Source organism: Molothrus aeneus, chromosome 21 (assembly GCF_037042795.1).
Source record: "Molothrus aeneus isolate 106 chromosome 21, BPBGC_Maene_1.0, whole genome shotgun sequence".
Taxonomy (NCBI): Eukaryota; Metazoa; Chordata; class Aves; order Passeriformes; family Icteridae; genus Molothrus; species Molothrus aeneus.
The window spans coordinates 1,884,059-1,902,558 of NC_089666.1; the positions used below are offsets into that span (position 1 = coordinate 1,884,059).

At 55.1% G+C, this 18,500-nt stretch overlaps 1 protein-coding gene and 1 long non-coding RNA gene across 3 annotated transcripts in view; one reads left to right on the forward strand and one right to left on the reverse strand.

The window, feature by feature from the left end:
• The window catches only part of IGSF21 (immunoglobin superfamily member 21), a 39,526-nt gene extending 31,174 nt beyond the window's left edge, over positions 1-8,352 (reverse strand). The window contains exon 1 of the mRNA XM_066564141.1: positions 8,203-8,352. Within this exon, the coding sequence (XP_066420238.1) occupies positions 8,203-8,266 (64 nt within the window). The 5' untranslated portion in view covers positions 8,267-8,352. The remainder of the gene's footprint in view (positions 1-8,202) is intronic.
• Positions 8,353-9,092: 740 nt separating this feature from the next.
• On the forward strand, positions 9,093-13,722 carry LOC136565520 (uncharacterized). Of its 2 annotated transcripts, XR_010784876.1 has the most exons (3): positions 9,145-11,219; positions 11,301-11,421; positions 13,267-13,722. It is a non-coding gene; the product is annotated as an uncharacterized lncRNA (long non-coding RNA). The 2 variants fall into 2 exon arrangements; XR_010784875.1 differs by having other exon boundaries at positions 9,093-11,421.
• The last annotated feature ends 4,778 nt before the right edge of the window (positions 13,723-18,500 follow it).

Sequence of the window (18,500 nt, forward strand, 5' to 3'; positions counted from 1 at the left end):
GAATGGGAAGATTTAATTTGGGAAATGCTTCCCTAAGCTCCTCTCGCCTTCCCATCCCTGCACTAATTACAGCGGAAATTCGGGAGGAATCCAAACAATCTCCACTCCTCACAAAGCGCTTCCCTACAGAAAAAAAGCTGGAATAGCGCAGGGAGATGCAAACAGAACTTCAAAAGGGTCACCGGGAGCTGCCGTTAATGGAAAACATCTCATTATCCAATTCCAAAGGGAAGGACTCTGAGTGGAGCCGGAGCGCTGGAGGCTTTTCCATACAGGATGGGCTCTCTGGGACCCTTGTTCCTGGTGGGAATTGCATCCTTTGGATCTTTTCTGGAACAGGATCTGCCCATTGCCTGATCTGCCTGGGAAAATCCCATTCCCCGGCAGATCCAGCGTTTCCATCCCCCATGGAAAATCCCATTCCCCGGCAGATCCAGCCTGTTATCCCACATGGAAAATCCCACACAGTGGATCCATTTTCATCCATCCATCCATCCATCCATCCATCCATCCATCCATCCATCCATCCATCCATCCATCCATCCATCCATCCATCCATCCCCTATGGAAAATCCCACTCCCCAGCAGCTCCCTGGGAATATTTCATTGGCCTTTCCCAGCCCCCCAAACCCTCCCACCCCTCTCAGAGTCACGGGGTCCTCCCGCAATCCAACATTCCCTGCTTTATTTTTAGGAGGAAAGCCAGGAAAGCAGCCAAATTCCACCCCCGGTTCTCGGGATGCTCCCAGAGCTGCCGAGGGTGGAATGGCAGAGCCCGTGTTCCCACGTGGACCCCGTGTTCCCACGTGGATCCCGTGTTCCCACACTTTGTGTGACTCCATCCGCAGGGAACGGGGGCGGCCGGGCCTAAAAAAAGGAGGAAGATTCTCCATGGAGCGGTGGGAGAATCCCAAATCCTGGTCCAGGAATCCAGGCTTGGAATCTCCCAAAGCCTTGGAGCCGGAGCTTTGGAATGCTCTCTCCAGAGGGGCAAAGCTGGGCCGGGAATTTCCATCCCATCAAAATCCCTTCCCAGGCAATTCCCATCCAATCCATGGGGTTTTTCCAAAGGAAAGATGCAGCCACAGAGAACTCAGGATGAGGAAGGGGAACATCTCCACAAGAGGCTCACAGGGAGCCCATCCACTTCCCCCTTATCCCAAAATTGGGATGATCCCGAGGATTTTGCTGGAATTTGCTGAGCTGGATTCTCTGTGCCCCTCTTCTGCTGTCCCAGTCCCGCCAGGAAGAGCCGGAGATTCCCGAATCCATGCCAGGACATCCCATGGTGACCATCACTGGCCAAAAATGTCCCTTCCGTCACTTCCCTCTTTTCCAGGCCCCAGCTCCAGGAGCAATTCCCACCTTGGGACCAGCCTGGCACGAGCGGCCTCCAAAGCAACGTTCTACCCAGAAATCCAGGCTTACCCATGGAATTCATCCCAAAAAATAAAAGCATTTCCATGGACTGGAGGCCACGAGGACGCAGATCCCTCCTCACCCTTCCTCCCACCCGTCCCTCGGATCCCAAACTCCCCTCACGAAGCCTCTCCCTGGATCCAGCCCTTCCCTGGGGCTGCAGATCCTTGGAAAAGGAGCAAGGAGGTGGAAAAGCAGGAGGTGCATCCCAAAGGAAGATTCCCAGCTCCCATTTTCCCTGTCCTGGCTGGATGGGAAGCGGCTCCTGGATTTATCCCTGAGCACAAGGAGATGGAGAGGGGTTTTTAATCCCCTCTGCCTGGAGAATATTGACCAAGGAATTATAGGAATGGGAAAATATTCCAGAGTTTTGGGCAGGAGATGAACAAATTCCCTGCCTCCCCTGCTCCAGGCGGGATTTTCCAGACGGAGAAGTTCTCCCAGCACTGGAGGAGCCAAAATGTGTGGTCTGGAGGCCAGGACAGGCCCAGTGGAGCCACATTCCCATCTCCATTCCCTTTTCCATGAATTGTGGGGTTTCCTGGCATGTCCCCAACCTCCCCGGAGCTGAATCCCAGCTGGGAATGGGAACGAGGCACCTTCCCTGATCCAAAGGCTTTGGAGAGCCCCCAGTCCCTAATTTGACAAAACCAACAACTCCAAAGAGGGAGCAACAGCCGCGGGTTGTTATCCCTGCCTCTGGAATCCGCCCGTCCTTGGCGCTCCCGCCGGATCCGGGCCCCACCGCGCTGAAAACAAGCCCGTGATTGACGGGTTATTTTGGGAAAAAATAAAAAGAGGGGAAAAGTGGGAAGCAGAGAATGGAACGGGAGCGCCAGCCACGAGCTCGGAACGAGCCCGGCAGCGCCGCGCAAGCAAACAAAAGGGCACAGAGAGCAGCTGGATCGGGAAGGATTCCAGCCCCGTCCGTCAGCTGCATCCCTCCCGCCGGGATTCTCCAGCCAGGAATTCACACGGCCGGAGCTGCCTCCCAAAATTAAGGATCTGGGGGCCCCTTCCCTCGCTTTGCCTCTCTGTGGGGTCTGAGCGCAGAGCTGGATGTGGTGAGGCTGAATCGAGGACTTGACTTGGAAAACTGGGGAAAATCCCGAAAAATCCCATCACTGGGAGTTGTGAGGGGGTGATGCTGCTTCACCCCCCCCCACCACCTGTTCCAGGTAGGAATCTGTGCCCATTCCCAGCCATCCAGGGCGAGCTCTCAGCTCCATTCCCAGCTCCCTGCGGAGCTTTTCCCTCGGCAAGCGCTGCCAGAGCCTCAGGGTCTGCTCAGCTGGATTCCCACTAAAATCCCACTCTTATCCCGAGAGCTTTTCCTTGTTAGATCCCGGAGCAAGAGGTGAGAGCTGGTCAAGCATTCCCAAGCCAAGGAATTCCCCGCAGGAAAGAGCATTTTGGTGGGAAAAAGCCATCACAGGAAACATCTCCATGGGAAGGGGCGGCTGGTGGGATCATCTGGATGCTCCAGGACCACCCATGGATTTGGGATGCAAGGTCCAGGCAAGACCTGGAGGTGTTTGGAGGAGCCTCCAGGCTTCCAGACCTGGAAAAGTCCTGGAGTGGCCCACGGGAATCTCCTGAAGTTTAACAAGGGCGGGGCAAACTCGGGATGGATCCAGGCTGGGAGAAGGACCTGGAGCAGGAGAATCCCAGGATGGATCCAGGCTGGGGAGAAGGACCTGGAATGAGACAATCCCAGGATGGATCCAGGCTGGGATGAGCACACAGAGCAGCCCTGGGAGAAGGACCTGGAGCGGGGCATGGAAACCTCCCAAGTCTAGGGCTGATCCCAGAGCAGGAAAATGGGGAATTCTGCCCTCTGGAGCAAGTCCAGAGGAGGCTCCAGGATGATCCAAGGAAAGGCTGGGAGAGTTGGGAATGTTCAGCCTGGAGAGAAGAGAAGCTTTGGGTTGACCCAATTTTGGCCTTCCAGGACCTGAAGGAGCCGACAGAAAAAAATGGAAAAGATTTCTTCAGGAGGGCCTGGAGTGACAGGACACAGGGAATGGCTCCACAATTCCAGAGGGAAAATTGAAATTAGTTTTTGGGAAGGAATTCCTGGCTGTGAGGGAGGTGAGGCCCTGGCACAGTTTTCCCAGAGCAGCTGTGGCTGCCCCTGGATTCCTGGGAATATCCAAGGCCAGGCTGGATGGGGCTTGGAGCCACCTGGGACAGTGGGATCTGTCCCTGGCCGTGGAATTCCCACCCAAAGCATCCCAGGATTCCAAGGCTGAGCCCATGGATAGAGCTGGGAATATCTGACAGCCTGCACAGGGCAGGGGCTGCTCAGCTCCAGGCTCCCAGCACCTGGATCAGAATTCCTCATCCCAGGCCAAAGGGCAGCAACATTCCCAAGCCAAACTCTGCAACATTCCCAGGATTTGGTTTTGGGGGCTGCCAATAATCCCAAGGGAATTTGGGCTTGGGGGACTTTGGAACCACTCTGGGAGCAGCCACAGGAGCTTTTCCAGGGAGGAATAAAGCTGGGAATGTCTCCCCTTCCCAAAGATTATCCTGGGAAGGCACAAGGAGAGGGAAGATCCTCGCCGGAGCCGCGGCTTTTTCCCGAGCTCTGGATTGGAAGTGGCGGCTCCGAAGCGCAGCTGGTGGGAGGAGGGAAATTGGGCTAATTGGGAAAGGGCAATTAGCACAGCGAGGGGGATTTTCCAAAGGGGCTGCACGGCCTGGATTTACCTGGAGAGGCTCCGTGGGAACGCGGGATTCGTGGAAATGGGAGGGGAAACTTCCCAAAAAGAGCTGAAGGCAGGATTTGATGGGAAAAGCGTGAACAGGAAAGGATGGTGGGAATGTGGGGCAGATTTTTGGCACCTGCGGGTGAATTTAAAGCTGGATTTCACCCCCGCTCCTCCTTTTCCCCGATTCCCCCAGGACACAATTCCTACAATATTCCTCCTTCCATTAAAAAGAAACACGAGCAGGTGCCTCCCACCACCCTGGGGAAAGCCCCACGCTGGATTTTCCCTCCAAAAACGAGGGAAAATCGTCTTTTCCAGGCTGGAAAAGGTTCCACCCGAGGGGCTCCCTGTCAGCTGGGAAAACCCCTGCCAGAAAAACCTCCGGGGGGAATGCAGAGGGGAGAGAATTCCAGGTAAATCCCCAACTGCAAAGGGCTGTTCCCAAGCTGGGTTTTTCAGGAATATCCCCAAGGACAGCTCCCTGCAAAGCCCAGGAGCTTCAAACACTTGAATTTTTCTTTTTTTTTTTTTTTCTTTTTTTTTTTTCCAACCCACTGGGGCTGAGAAGCAGAAGCCGAAGCAAATCCCACCGGGATAAAGCCGCTGGAAATCTCCAGGAACTCGACACTTTGATCCCTCCCAGGGCGCTGAACCAGCCCCCGACGAGCCCCTTATGGGGCCGTATTTCAGACCGGGCTGAACGAGCCAGCCCTGATCCCAGAACCCACGGATTTCAGGGGAAAAGGGAGCTTTTCCAGCTTTTCCAGTCCCTTTTCCAGGCACTCCTCTCCTTTTCCATGGTCCAGCGCTGCCTCCTCCGCGTGGCCTCGTTTTTCCCTCCTGACGGCTCCTTAACCCACTTAGCCCCGGCCCCGGCGGCTTTTTTAGGCAAAAGGAAGAGGTTGAGCCGGGGACAAAGGGGGGGAAAAAAGCTGGAATAGCAGGGGTGATGCTCCCCGAGGGCTGGAAAACACCTCGGGAATGATCCCGGCTGTGCTCGGGGTCACAAAAGGGCTTTTCCTGAGCGGGGCAGGGATGTAGAGCAGGGCTGGAAACCCCCCCCCCCCCCCTCAAAAAAGCTTCCCAGGGATGATCTGTGGGGTGGGAAACGATTCCAGCGGATTCCTGGGGGATGCTCCGGGACGCGGATGAGGAGGTGGATGAGGGGACAATGAAAGCAGGGAAATTCCCCCCCCCCCCCCCCCCAAAATAAAAGGGGTTTTGGGGCCACAGGGCAGATGTAGGGACGGACAGCGGGGAGTGGGGCCGGGCCCACCTGGGTCTCCCCGGGGTCTGCATCCCTGGGATCGCTCTCCAGCCGGGATGGGGAGGGCACGGCGGCGGCTCCAGCCAAGGATGCCGTCAGCCAGGAAAAAGCCATCTGCCCTCGGAAATTCGGGAATGGCGAGGACTCTGCCCCCCCAAATTCGGGAACAACGCTCTGCACCCCCCAAATAATTCGGGAGCAGCTCAGCCCCCGCTGCCCCGAGCAAAGGGAGGCGCCCCCAGCCCGGGATTTGGTCGGGATTTGTGGCTGCCTCATGGGAAAACAGAGCTCGGGATGGGATTTTTGGGACAGCCGAGGGGGGGATCACAGAATTGCGGGGTGGTTTGGGTTGGGAACCCCAAAATGAGCACAGGGACGGCTTCCACAGGGAAGGAGATGCCGAACACGGCGGATCCTCGGGATGCAGCCAGGTTCCAGTGGGGTTTAGGAGCCCAAATCCAGCTCGTGGATGCCCAAACCCAAACAATTCCCGACGCCGGATCCATCACTTCCTAACCCCCAACCCCTCCGGGCTCCCCGAGCTCCTCCAACCCCTTCACAAACCAACTCTGATCCCATTTTTTCCCCCCTCACAAACAGAGATTCCCCCGCAGCCGCTCTCAGGAAATCAACAGCACGAGAGCAACCGCCCGATCTGCGGCGAGAAAAAAAGCAGGAGAGAGGCAGGAAAAATGATCCCTGCGCCAGTGACAGACAGCTGGAGCTCCGGGAAAGCCGGGGGGATGCGTTGTTCCTTGGAAATTGTCTATCCATGACCTTAAAACGGCGGCGGAGGAGAGCGGGGAGGGGAGGGGAGGGTTTGGCACAAGTTCCCCCCTTTTCCCGAGCAGGTTTTATTAATCCGGGCGCTGGGATGCTCGGGATGCTCGGGATGCTGGGGAAGGGGGCTCGGAGGAGCAGCCGCAGCCCGGCAGGACCCGAACCCCAGGGCCAAGGGAAGGAAATGAGGGCTTCAGGGAATTCTCTTCCCGATCCCAAAGCCCGGCTGGGCTGGGGCTGCGCGGTGCCCGAGGGATGGAGCGGGAGCAGGAGGGGAAGAATCGGCTCCTTTGTGTGGAGCTGGCCCCGCAGAGCCGCGGCTCCCCCGCCCCGCGCCCTGCAGCGCCCGCCGGCGCTTCCCGGAGAGCACAAAGTCCATTAAAATCCAAAAAAAAAAACCCCAAAAAAGAGCCAAAAATCAGAGAGATGCGGAGCAGGCTGCGCTCGCCCCTCCATCTCCCGGCGCCTGGAAGAGCTCCCGCTTCCCGGGGCTCGGGAAGGAGCGGCCACCTGAGACCCCCCCGAGCGGGAATTGGGGGAAAAAAAGAGGGAATTCGCCTCAAATGGAGACGGAATGAAATGCCACGGGTGGCCCTGTGGGGTGCGAGGAGGGCAAAGTTTCCTTCCCCGGGCGGTTTCCCCTCCCCGGAGCCCCGGGTTTGGGGCTGGCGTGGGGAGTCCCGGGGTTTTTGGGAGCTCGGGAGCTGCAATCCCCCAGGACAGCGGGAATTTGGGGGGTGCTGCTCCTTGCTGGGGATTTGGGCATCCCAAAGGGGCAGGAGGGGCTGCGACCCCCCCAAAATCTGAGCTGGTGGGGGTCCCCAAACACAGCCCCCCCTCGGTGGCTGGAGCGGGGCTGGGATGCGCAGGCGGAGCGGGGAAAGGGGACTCGGGGTGGCCCCATGGATGAGAGCCCCGGGCCCTCGCACCCCAAAAACGGCGCCCCATGAACGGCTCCACCCCAGTGCCCGGGTAGGGGGTGCCCCATTAAAACCCCCCTCTGTAGGGTGTGCCCCATTAACGGCTCCCACACCAGTACCGGGTTATGGGGTGGCCCAATAATAGATCTCACACCAGTTCCCGGTTATTGGGTGCCCCATTAATGCCTCCCACACCAATACCGGGTTATGGGGTGCCCCATTATCAGACTCCACACCAGTACCGGGTTATGGGGTGCCCCATGAATGCCTCCCACAGCACTACCGCGATATGGGGTTCCCCATTAACAGATCTCACACCAGTTCCCCGTTGTGGGGTGCCCCATTAATGACTCCCACACCAATACCGTGTTTTGGGGTGCCCCATTAACGGCTCCCACACCAGTACCGCGATATGGGGTGCCCCATTATCAGGCTCCATACCAGTACCGGGTTATGGGGTGCCCTATTAACGGCTCCCACACCAATACCGGGTTATGGGGTGGCCCAATAATAGATCTCACACCAGTTCCCGGTTATTGGGTGCCCCATTAATGCCTCCCACACCAATACCGGGTTATGGGGTGCCCCATTATCAGACTCCACACCAGTACCGGGTTATGGGGTGCCCCATGAATGCCTCCCACAGCACTACCGCGATATGGGGTTCCCCATTAACAGATCTCACACCAGTTCCCCGTTGTGGGGTGCCCCATTAATGCCTCCCACACCAATACCGGGTTATGGGGTGCCCCATTAACAGATCCCACAGCAGTACCGCGACATTGGGTGCCCCATTAATGCCTCCCACACCAATACCGGGTTATGGGGTGCCCCACTAACACCCCCCGACCCCATTCCCCAGTACCAAACCCCAACTCCCCACTCCAAACCCGTTCTTCTCTCCGTGGGTGCCCCCCCCACCCCCCAATCACCCCAAACCCCAGGGCGGGGGCGCCGAGCCCCGAGCTCGCCCCGTGACCGGCGGGGTGCGGGGGTCACCCCATCCCTCCCGCGGCCCCGGGGGTGTCCCTGGGGGTCACCCCATCCCTCCCGCGGCCCCGGGGGTGTCCCTGTCCCCTCGAGGAGGGGGGGTGACACTCACCCAGCGCCAGGTGCCGCAGGTGCCACAGCAGCAGCCACAGGGGCAGGGGGCTCATGGCGCGCATGGTGCCCGCGGGGGCGGCTCAGCGGGGCCCCCGCGCCGGGCGCCGGGCGGGCATCGCGCCGGGCACCGCCAGGGGCTCGGCCCGGTCCGGTCCCGCTCGGGAGGGGGCTCGGCCCGGTCCGGTCCGGTCCGGTCCGGTCCGGTCCGGTCCGGTCCGGTCCTGTTGGGGAAGGGGCTCGGCTCGGCGCTGCCCCCCCGGTGCAGCAGCTCCGCCGCCGCTGCCGCCCTTAAGCCGATTTGGAGCAGCCGGAGCCGAGCGGGGCTGGAGCGGCCGCCCCCGGCCCCCCCCGGGCTGAGCCCGCCCCCGGCCCGGCCCCCGGGAGGGGCTGAGGGGGGCGGGGAGCAGAGCGGGGGGCGGGGAGGGACCGGGAGGGACCGGGAGGGGATTGGGGGGGATGGAGCGGGGGGGGAGTCACGGAGGGATGCGGGGGATGGATCCGGGGGGGATCCGGGGGGGGATCCGGGGGGGGATACCGGGGAGGGCGTTCCGGGATACGGGGGGGGATTCACGGATGGATCGGGGGATGGATCCGGGGGGGAAATCGGGGGGGGATGGATTGAGGGGGGAATTCGGGGGCGGGGTGGATTGTGGGGGGATGCAGGGGAAGATTCACGGAGGGATGGCGGGGATGGATTTGGGGAGTGGGGGGGATGCAGGGATGGATTTGGGGGCCCGGGGGATGCAGGGATGGATTTGGGGGGGGTCACGGGGGTGCCGGGGGAGGGGAGGGGCAGAGGACGGGATGGGGGAGGGGCGGTGCCAGGAGGGGGGACACGGATGGGGGAGGGGTTGGATGCAGGCAGGGATGCGGGATGGGGTTGGGATGCGGGATGGGGTTGGATGCAGGGTTGGGACACAGGCAAAGATTTGGGATGCAGGGTTGGGCTGCATGGTTGGAATGCAGGCAGGAATGTGGGATACAGGCTGGGATGTGGGATGCAGGATGGGGTTGGGATGAGGGGTCGGGATGCAGGCAGGGATGTGGAGTCCAGGATGAGATTGGGATGCAGGCAGGGATGTGGGATACGAGCAGGAATTTGGGGTGCAGGAAGGGATTGGGATGCGGGGTCGGGATGCAGGGTTGGGATATTGTCAGGGATGTGGGATACAGGACAGGGAGCAGGATCCAGACAGGGATGTGGGATACAGGATAGGTTGGGATGCAGGAGGGGCTGGGATGCAGGATGGCGTTGGGATTCAGGATAAGGAGCAGGATGCAGGCAGGGATATGGGATGCAGGATCCTGGAGCAGGGATCCACAGGGATCCACAGGGATCCACAGGGATCCACTGGGATCCACTGGGAGCAGCACTTCCCCTCTGCCCCCTCTTCCCTCAGCAATTCCTGCCTCCCTGAACCCCCGGATCCAGCCTGGAGTGATCCCAGACTCCCCAAAATCCCACCCTGGCTGGGATCCCACCCTCCAGGGCCCTGCCCCACAGCTTTTCCTGGTTTCCCTTCACTCTCAGACTTCAGGAAGATGCCAGGATTCCTTGGGAAGGGGGATTGGGATGCCCGGGGCTTCCTGAGAGCAGAAGAGCTGGAGATCCACATCCCTTTTCTTACAAAAATCCATATTTTTATCCCTTATTCCCACTTCCAGGTGCTCTCCCTGTCTTCCCAAATCCTTTCCTTCCAGCCCTCCACCCCCACCTATTCCCAAAATCCCAGGGGAACGTTCCCTGATTTCCAGCTGGACAAAGCCAATTCCATGGAAAAACCCCTAGAATCCTCTTTGGGGGCTAAAATTTGGGGGAAAACACCAGGACAAAAGTTTTCCCTGGGATGGGGATGGGAACTACCCATAATCCTGGCCCGGCAACACCGAGGGAAAGAGTAATGGATTGGGTCAGGCCATGGCAATGGATTTGGGCTTTTTTGGCTCCTGGTGGTTCCTGTCAGGGAGGGTTTTTGGGAATTGAGTCCCACCAGTTTGGATCGGGTAAGTGTTACTGGTTGGGCTGGAATTTCAGCTGTTCCAAATCCCCCTGAAAGGCAATTCCATGGAAAACGCCTCCGTTTTCCCACCCAGGATTGTCTTTTGGGGCTCTGATTGGGAAAAAACACCAGGACAAAATTTTGGGGTCACCCACCCCTCAGTGCCCGGAAATCCGGGATAAAACCAAATCCAGTCCCAGATTCTCAAGTTCAGATCCTTCATTTCCCCCCTCATGAGGAGTTTTCCATGAGAAACGGAACCACCAGGAGTCAAAAATTCCCAAATCCATCGCCACGGGATGACCCAATCCAGGACTTTTTCCCTCAGCTGCTGGAACCCAACGTCTGGCTCTTCCTGTCCGTTTTTCCATGGAAAATGGCAAAATTCCCAACATTCTGCTCTCCCAGCATTCCCGCTTTCCTCAGCCAGGGCTGTTTCCATGGTTGGAACATTCCTCTGGATGGGAGCCACCCTGGATGAGGCGAGTGGAGATTTTCGGGAAGCTGGGAATTGCTTCCCAAAGATCCAACAGCTCCAATACCTCCTTGGACAACAAAAATAAACCCGGATTTGAAAAATTCCCACAATTCCAGAGCTTCCCAATGGGAATTTCAGCCCCTTTCAGCACAGCCTCGCCCCAGAGCCAAACCCATGATCCGGTGGGAGAAGGATAAAGGGGAATAACCCGGAATGTTGGGAGCACGATTCGTTTTCCGAAGGCAAAGCTTCCTTGGCAGCCTCCAGATTCCACAGGGAATTCCCAGGAGTGGAATTCCCGGCCATCAGGAGGCTCCCAGGGCATCCGAGCAGACAGGAATCCTGGAAATCGTGGGATGTGAACCCTGCCATGTCCAGATCGCTCCCATTTCTCCCAGCTTTTAATTCCCCGTGAATCCAGCGGCTGGCGGGAGCTCCCTTGGAATGCCCTGGGGGATTCCCAGCCTTGGGAAGGGAGGGAACGACTGGGGAATGCTGCTCCTGCCTCATCCAAATGATTATTCCCATTTTTTTCCTGTAAATACGGATTTTCCTGTGTTCCCTTCCAAAGTTGGATCCCTTCACTCCCCAAAAACACCAATCCTTGTTTTCCAACAGAGCTGGCACCCTCCTGTCCTTCCCAGATTCCCAAGGGATCGATCCAGCCCGGAAAACCAGGCCTGAGCCTCATTCCATGCGTCCCTTGGGAACAACCGGAATCCAGAGCAGCACATTCCAGGTGAGGCTCCTCCGTCTGCCCTCGGAGATGGGAATTTGGGACAAAAAAAAGCTCCCAAGGGGAAAATTTTCCTGTTTCTCTTTTTTTCCCAACCTTTCCAGAACAAATCCAGGGGCTAAGTCTCAAATTCGAGAAGAGAATCCCAAATTTAGCAAGAATGTCCCACATTTTGGGGAGAAAATCCCAAACTCTGGGGAAAAACTCCCAAACTGGAAGAGAAAACCCCCAAATTTGGGGAGAAAGTCCCAAATTTTGGGAAGAAAGTTCCAAATTTAGGGAAAAAAAATTCCCAGATTGAAAGACAAAGTTCCAAACTTTGGGGAGAAAGTCCCAGATTTGGAATAACCAGGAATTTATTCCGGAGCGTCATCCTGGGGAGCAAATCCCAGGGAGGAGGTTTTGATGGAACATCACCTCGGAAAAATCCCAGGAATTTTGGAGCAGGAAATCCCTCCTGGAATGGGGTTTGGAAAGGAGGAGCAAATGAAAAAATGGGAGGATTGGGATGAAAAAATTCCCTGGTGAAAAAATCTGGGAAGGGCAGCAGGAAAATCCAAGAGTGGGAGCGAGGAAAGGCCGGGAATATCCAGCGCTCCCAGGGCTGAGCCGGTCACCAGCTCAACCACCGGAAAAAATCCATCTTCCCGTTTTCCCATCTTCCATCTTCCCACGTTCCCATATTTACCTCTTCCCATCACTGTGGGAAGATGGAAATATGGGAACACGGGAAGATGGCAGATGGGAAAACGGGAAGAATCTCCAGGAGAATCCCAGCGCCTCCTCCTCCATGAACTCCATGGAAAGCAGCGTTTGGATCCCAGCACAGAGCTGGAAATCCCACCAGGAATTTACCATTCTGGCAGCTCCCAGGGGAGCAGGGATGGTTGGGCTGCTCCAGGCTGAGGAGGAAGCAGGAATAAGGCAGGAAAACCAGGATCCTGAATCCCATTGGTTTTCCCTTTCATCTCTTCCCAATCCTCCCATCCCTGCTCCACCTCCCGGCACCAGGAGCGGGATGAGCCAGGGATTGTCGATCGTGGGAAAGGAATTTAATAAATATGGAAATGGCTGCTCCTTGGGTGGGAGAGGGATGGGAATAAGGGATTGGATCCATCCAAACACCTGGAAAAGAGGTGGAGGAAGCAGAGCTGGGAAAAACAGGAAAAAAGGGATCTGAGGGCGACAGGGAAGATTTTCTTGGAAAATGAATCCAAACCATTGCACAGAGGAAGGGAAATAATCCTGAAAAGAGATCCAAAATCTAGAAAATATACCCCAAATCTGGAAAATAGATCCCTAATCCACAAAATAGATCCCAAATCAACAAAATATATCTCAAATCTGAAAAATAGATCCCAAATCCACAAAATAAATCCCCAATCCACAAAATACATCCTAAACCCAGAAAATAGATCCCAAATCCGGAAAATAGACTCCAAATCCAGTAAATAAATCCCAAATCCATAAAATATATCCCAAATCCACAACATACATCCTAAATCCACAAAATAGATCCAAAATCCAGGAAGTCTATCCCAAGTCTGAAAAATAAATCCCAAATCCACAAAATACATCCCAAATCCTCAAAATGCGGTCGCATCCCAGCCTTTTACCAAGTTTCCCCCAGGGAATTTTGCAGCGTTTCCTACTCCTCCTCCAGGACCTCCTGATTCTCCCCCTTTCCCCTGTCCCACATTTCCCAAGTTCCAAATTCCCGAGCTCCGGGCTCTGCTCCTGGATCAATCAATCCAATCTCGGCCATGGCCCTTTGGAGAGGAGTTCCTGCAGGACAAGGAGCTTTGGGAACATTTCCCCCATGGAATAAATCCCAATTTTTCCCTCCAGAGCAGCCAGGAAAATTCCTTGGGAATTTACCTGCAGCGAACAGCTTCCCAGATTTTTCCTGCAGCCAACATTCCAAAGAGTTCTTGGAATGTGCCACCACCACCACCACATGGCGTTGGCAAATTCCATGAGTGGCTCCCAGATCCAGGCACTCCACATCCCATGGGATCATCTATTCCAAAAGATGGGAAGGAGCTGAGGAGATCCTGGATTTCAATCCTGGGAAATACCTGGAAGCTCCAAAAGGATGGAAAAGAGGGGAGGAAGAGGAGGAATTTCCATTTTTGGCTGGAAAATAGCCTGGAATTTCCAACTTCGGAGCTCCACCGGAGGACAGGGCCTGCCTTGGATGGGTTTTAGGAGGAATTTCTCCATCCTGGGAATGTTCGGCTGTTGGGAAGCTCTGGAGTCGTTATCTCCACACAATTTAATTAAAGTCTGGCATTAATGACACAATGGCCACTAATTAATTTCATCCATTTAATTAATTTAATTATTTTTTAATTAATTTAATTAATTCTCACTTCTGCACAGTGGATTTGGGGTGGTGGGGGGGGGATTTCTTTGGTTGGAAAGCAAAATTGAATTCCAGCCCTGGGAGGGCGGGGAGTCATCGGGAAGCAAAGGAATTTGGGAATGCGTGGGGAGCATCCAGAATTGGGAACTGGGAATGTTTCTGGGAATATTGACTGGAAACTGGGAATATTTCTGGGACCTGGGAATATTGGCTTGGAACTGGGAATATTGAATGGAAATAATGACTGGGAACTGGGAATATTGGCAGGAAACTGGGAATATTGACTGGGAATATTGACTGGGAACTGGGAGTATTTCTGGGAACCAGGAAAATGGACTGGGAACTGGGAAAATTGGTTGAGAATTGGGAATATTGACTGGAAACATTGACTGGGAACTGGGAAAATTGACTGGGAACTGGGAATCTTGGCTTGGAACTGGGAATCTTGGCTTGGAAATGGGAATATTGACTGGAAAGTGGGAGTATTTCTGGGAACCAGGAAAATCGACTGGGAACTGGGAATATTGACTTAGAACTGGGACTATTGACTGGGAACTGGGAATATTGGCTGGGAACTGGGAATATTGGCTGGAAGCTGGGAATACTGGCTGGGAACCCAGAATGTTGGTGGGACAAAGCAGCACCAGGCAGGGATGAGAAACGGGGACATCTCCAGCTGGTTCCATTCCCACCCGGTCATGGAAAGATGGGAACAGGCTGTGACGAATCTGGAATTCTTTAGGATGGGTTGGGAAGGACCTGGAAGCTGATCCCCTTCCAATGCACTTCCCACGATCCCAGGCTGCCCTAATTCCCAGTGTCCAGCCTGGCCTCAGGCACTTCCAGGGATCCAGGGGCAGCCACAGCTGCTCTGGAATTCCATCCCAGGGCCTCGCCACCCTCCCAGGGAAGGATTTATCCCAATTATCCCACCTAACCCAGCACATGGAATCCTGGAATGCTTTGGGTAGGGAAAAAATCAATCCCAGGGTGCTCCAAGCCCTGGCCCTGGACACCCCAGGGACTGAGCAGCCCCAGATTCCCTGGATAAGCTGTGCCAGGGCTTCCCCATCCTGCTTATTCCTACAGCATCAAGCAGGAATTTCGGGATGAAGCAGAACTTTGGGAATGCCAACAATTCCAGCCACTCCAATCGCGGCACAAAATCCAGGGATGGAGTTTGCTGACAGAAGATGAAACTCCTTGGAATGACACCGAAATCTGCTTTTCCTCCCAAAATAACTTCCCACGCCGCAGCCCAGCTCCGAGCTGTCACTTCTTTGGGAAAAATCCCTCTCCACCTCAATCTGGCTCTTTCAAGCGGAATTATTCCCGCTCGGAGCCGCCGTGGCTCCGAACGCTCCGTGGCGATTTCAGCTCCGCGCTTCCACCTCGTCAGCAGAGCAGGGATTTGGGAATTCTGCTCTCCCTCCCTCCCTCCTGCCCAGCTTTCAGCTGCTGGGAGATTTCCCGGCTTTCAGCCTCAGCTTCCCTGGAATTTGGAGATAATGAGGCCCAAATTCCTTTGATCTCCTGAATTCCGGCACCCCCGGTTCTGCTGCTCCTCCTAAATCCACGTGGGGGGAATTAAACATGGAATTTCCTCACCCCAGGGTGGAGTCTGGAAGTTTTCTGGGGGTCCGGGGAAGTTCTGCAGCTTTGAGAGAACCCCTGGAATTTTTGGGTCCGTTTTTTACGGGATTCCCCCCCTGGATATCCAAATAAATCCCCACATTCCAAAGGGTTTCTAGTGGGGAACCTTCGGAAGATCCCATTTTCCCACAAGGAAACCAGAGTTGGGACATCTGGGAATGGTTATTTTGTGGAGATGCCAGATACCCCCAGAAATTCCAGCTGCTCCAAGCCTGGAATTGCCATCCCAGGATCCTGGACATCCCTAAAAATCCAGGTTTGTCTCAGCTGATGGATGAGGATCAATCACTTGAAGGCTTCCAATATCCATGAAATATCCCAGAGTTTGAGGGACTGGGGGAAAATCCTGCAGGACGCTTCTCCCAGAGGCTCGACCTTGACTGGGAATGTTGCAAAGACATCCCGGAGAATTTGCATCCATGATTTTCCTCCTCCTCCTCCTCCTCTTCCTCCTCAGCCATCTGCTCCCCTGGAATGGCTCCTGCTCCTCGGGGAGAAGTTTTCCAAGGCTGGAAGGAGCTGGAAAAGCTGGGATGGGATGAGGAGGAGCCCTGGGAGGGGTTGGGAAGGGAGAGACGGAGCCACCCCAAGGCCTTTTCCAGAGGGATTGTCCCAGATTGGACACGGAGAAAAGGCAAAGGAAAAAATGAGGGGAAAAGGAGGGGAAAATGAGGTAAAAAAGGAGGAAAAAAAGAAAAAAAGGAGGAGGGAAAAAGGAGTGGGAGAAAAAAGGTGACAAAAGGAGGGAAGAAAGAACAAAAAAAAAGAGGAAAAAGTAGGGAAGAAAGATGAAAAAAGGAGGGGAAAGGTGGAAGAAAAGGAGGGAGGAAAATAAGGAGGAAAAAGGAGGAAAAAGAAAAAAAAGGTGGAGAAAAAGAGGAATGTGGTCATTGCACATTCCAGAGTTGTTTTTCCACCTATGGGAAGCTCCATAAAAAATTGAAATCCTCAGGAATAAATTAAAATAACAAGGAAAAAATCCCAATGGGAGTGGCCCAGCTGGAGCTTCCGCAGGGTTGGAAGTGGAGCCATCCCAAATCCATCCCTTTGAGGCCTCTGGAGCTTCCCTTCTCCTCCGGAGCTTTGGGAATCCAGGAGAAGGGACCTGGGGGTGGCTGAGCCAATCCCTCGTGCTCTGAGTCATTCCCAGCCGGATTTAGGAGCTCTCCCACGCGTGTTCCGGGTGTCCCGGCCCACCTGGAACTGCTGACTCAGGATCACTCCCAGTCCCACGTGGCCAATTCTGGGGCACCGGGAACAGCCCTGGATTCCCTGGAAAAGTGGGGGTCCAAGGATGCTCCCACTCCGCTCTGGCCGCATCCCATGGGGTGAGAATCCCACGGGATTTTCCCAACCCTTCCCACCAGCCCAACCCCAGATTCCCAGGAATACGGATGCCGTTGTCCTCCCAGCACAGCTTCACTGCTTTGTTCCTGCAAAATCCCAAAAAAAACCCAAAATTCCAAGAAACGTGAATCCCATTGTTGTACCAGCACAGCTTCACTGCTTTGCTCCTGCAAATCCCAAAACTCTCCAAATTCCCAGGAACACAAATCCCATTGTCCTCCCAGCACAGCTTCACTGCTTTGCTCCTGTAAATCCTAAAAAAAACCAAAATTCCGAGAAACGTGAATCCCATTGTTGTCCCAGCACAACTTTTGATGGTTTGCTCCTGCAATTCCCCAAAAACCCCCAAATTCCCACCAAAACCTCTCCTGGCCACTCCCAAAGTTGCATCCCAGGCATAGAAATCCCACGGGATTTTCCCACCACTTCCCACCAGCCCAACCCCAAATTCTCAGGAACACAAATTGTCCCATTGTCCTCCCAGCACAATTGTGTTGCTTTGCTCCTGCAAATCCCCAAAAAAAACCCAAAATTCCCAGGAATACGAATCCCATTGTCCTCCCAGCACAATTTTTGATTATTTTCTCCTGCAAAATCCCCCCAAAAAACACCAAATTCCCACCAAAACCTGTCCTGGCTGCTCCCAAAGATGCATCCCAGGCAGAGAAATCCTGGGGGGTTTTCCCACCACTTCCCAACTCCGACCTTGTCTTTCCCAACATCATCATTCCCTTTCCAATCCCAGCTTTGTTCCCTCATTCCAATCTTTCCCAGCCCGTTCCCAGCTCCCTGTGGGTGCAATCCCCCAATCCCAATTAATCCAGTTTGCAGTGGGATCCCAAAATCCTGGGACCCAGAGGTTTTTCCTTCAGATCCCTCCAAGTTTCCACAGCTCCACTCGCTCTGGAAATGTTTCCATACAAAATTTGGGAATCCCAGCTCCTCCTGCTCCTTTGCTGCCTTCCTTTCTCAGAATCCTTGATGCGGCACCAGCACAACTTCCAAGCTCCTGCAAAATCCCAAAAATCCCCAAATTCCCAGGAACACGAATCCTGTTGTCATCCCAGCATCCCAACTTCACTTCTTTCCTCCTGCAAACCCCCAAAACCCCCAAATTCCCACCAAAACCTCTCCTCTCCTGCTTTTCCAGCAGTTCCTTCCTTTGGCTTGTCCGGGAACAGATCTGATGGGATCATCCCACACTGGGAAAACCAACCCGACCCCACAACAGGCCTGGAATGGGCAGAAATTCCCCCAAATCCCGCTCGCCACATTCCAGCTGCTCCCTGCATTCCCAGGAGCTTCCCACTCCCACCGCAACGCCGGCACCAGCGGATGCAGCTGCTCCCACCTTCCCAAAAAACCCTGGAATTACATAATCCCATGAAAGACAGCTTTTTTCCCAGCCTCAGTAGGGTTCCTAGAAATAAAAAAATAAAAAGGTGGAAAATATTCCCAGTGTGAGGTGGTGATGGAAAAATCCACCCCCGGCTCCCGTTCCCGGGGGAAGAGCGGGAGGCTCCTCCTTCAGCTGGAAGGATCCCACCAGGAATTCTCACCCCTGGATTGGGAAAGGAGCAGCTCCAGAAATTCCAGGGGATCGGGGGGAGCTGCTGCTCTGCTTCCCAAAGTGAGGAACTCTTCCTGATCCCAAAAATCCGTGGGGATTGCTCGGGAGGTTTCCCTAAAAATCCGATTTTTTCATTGCTGGTGCGTC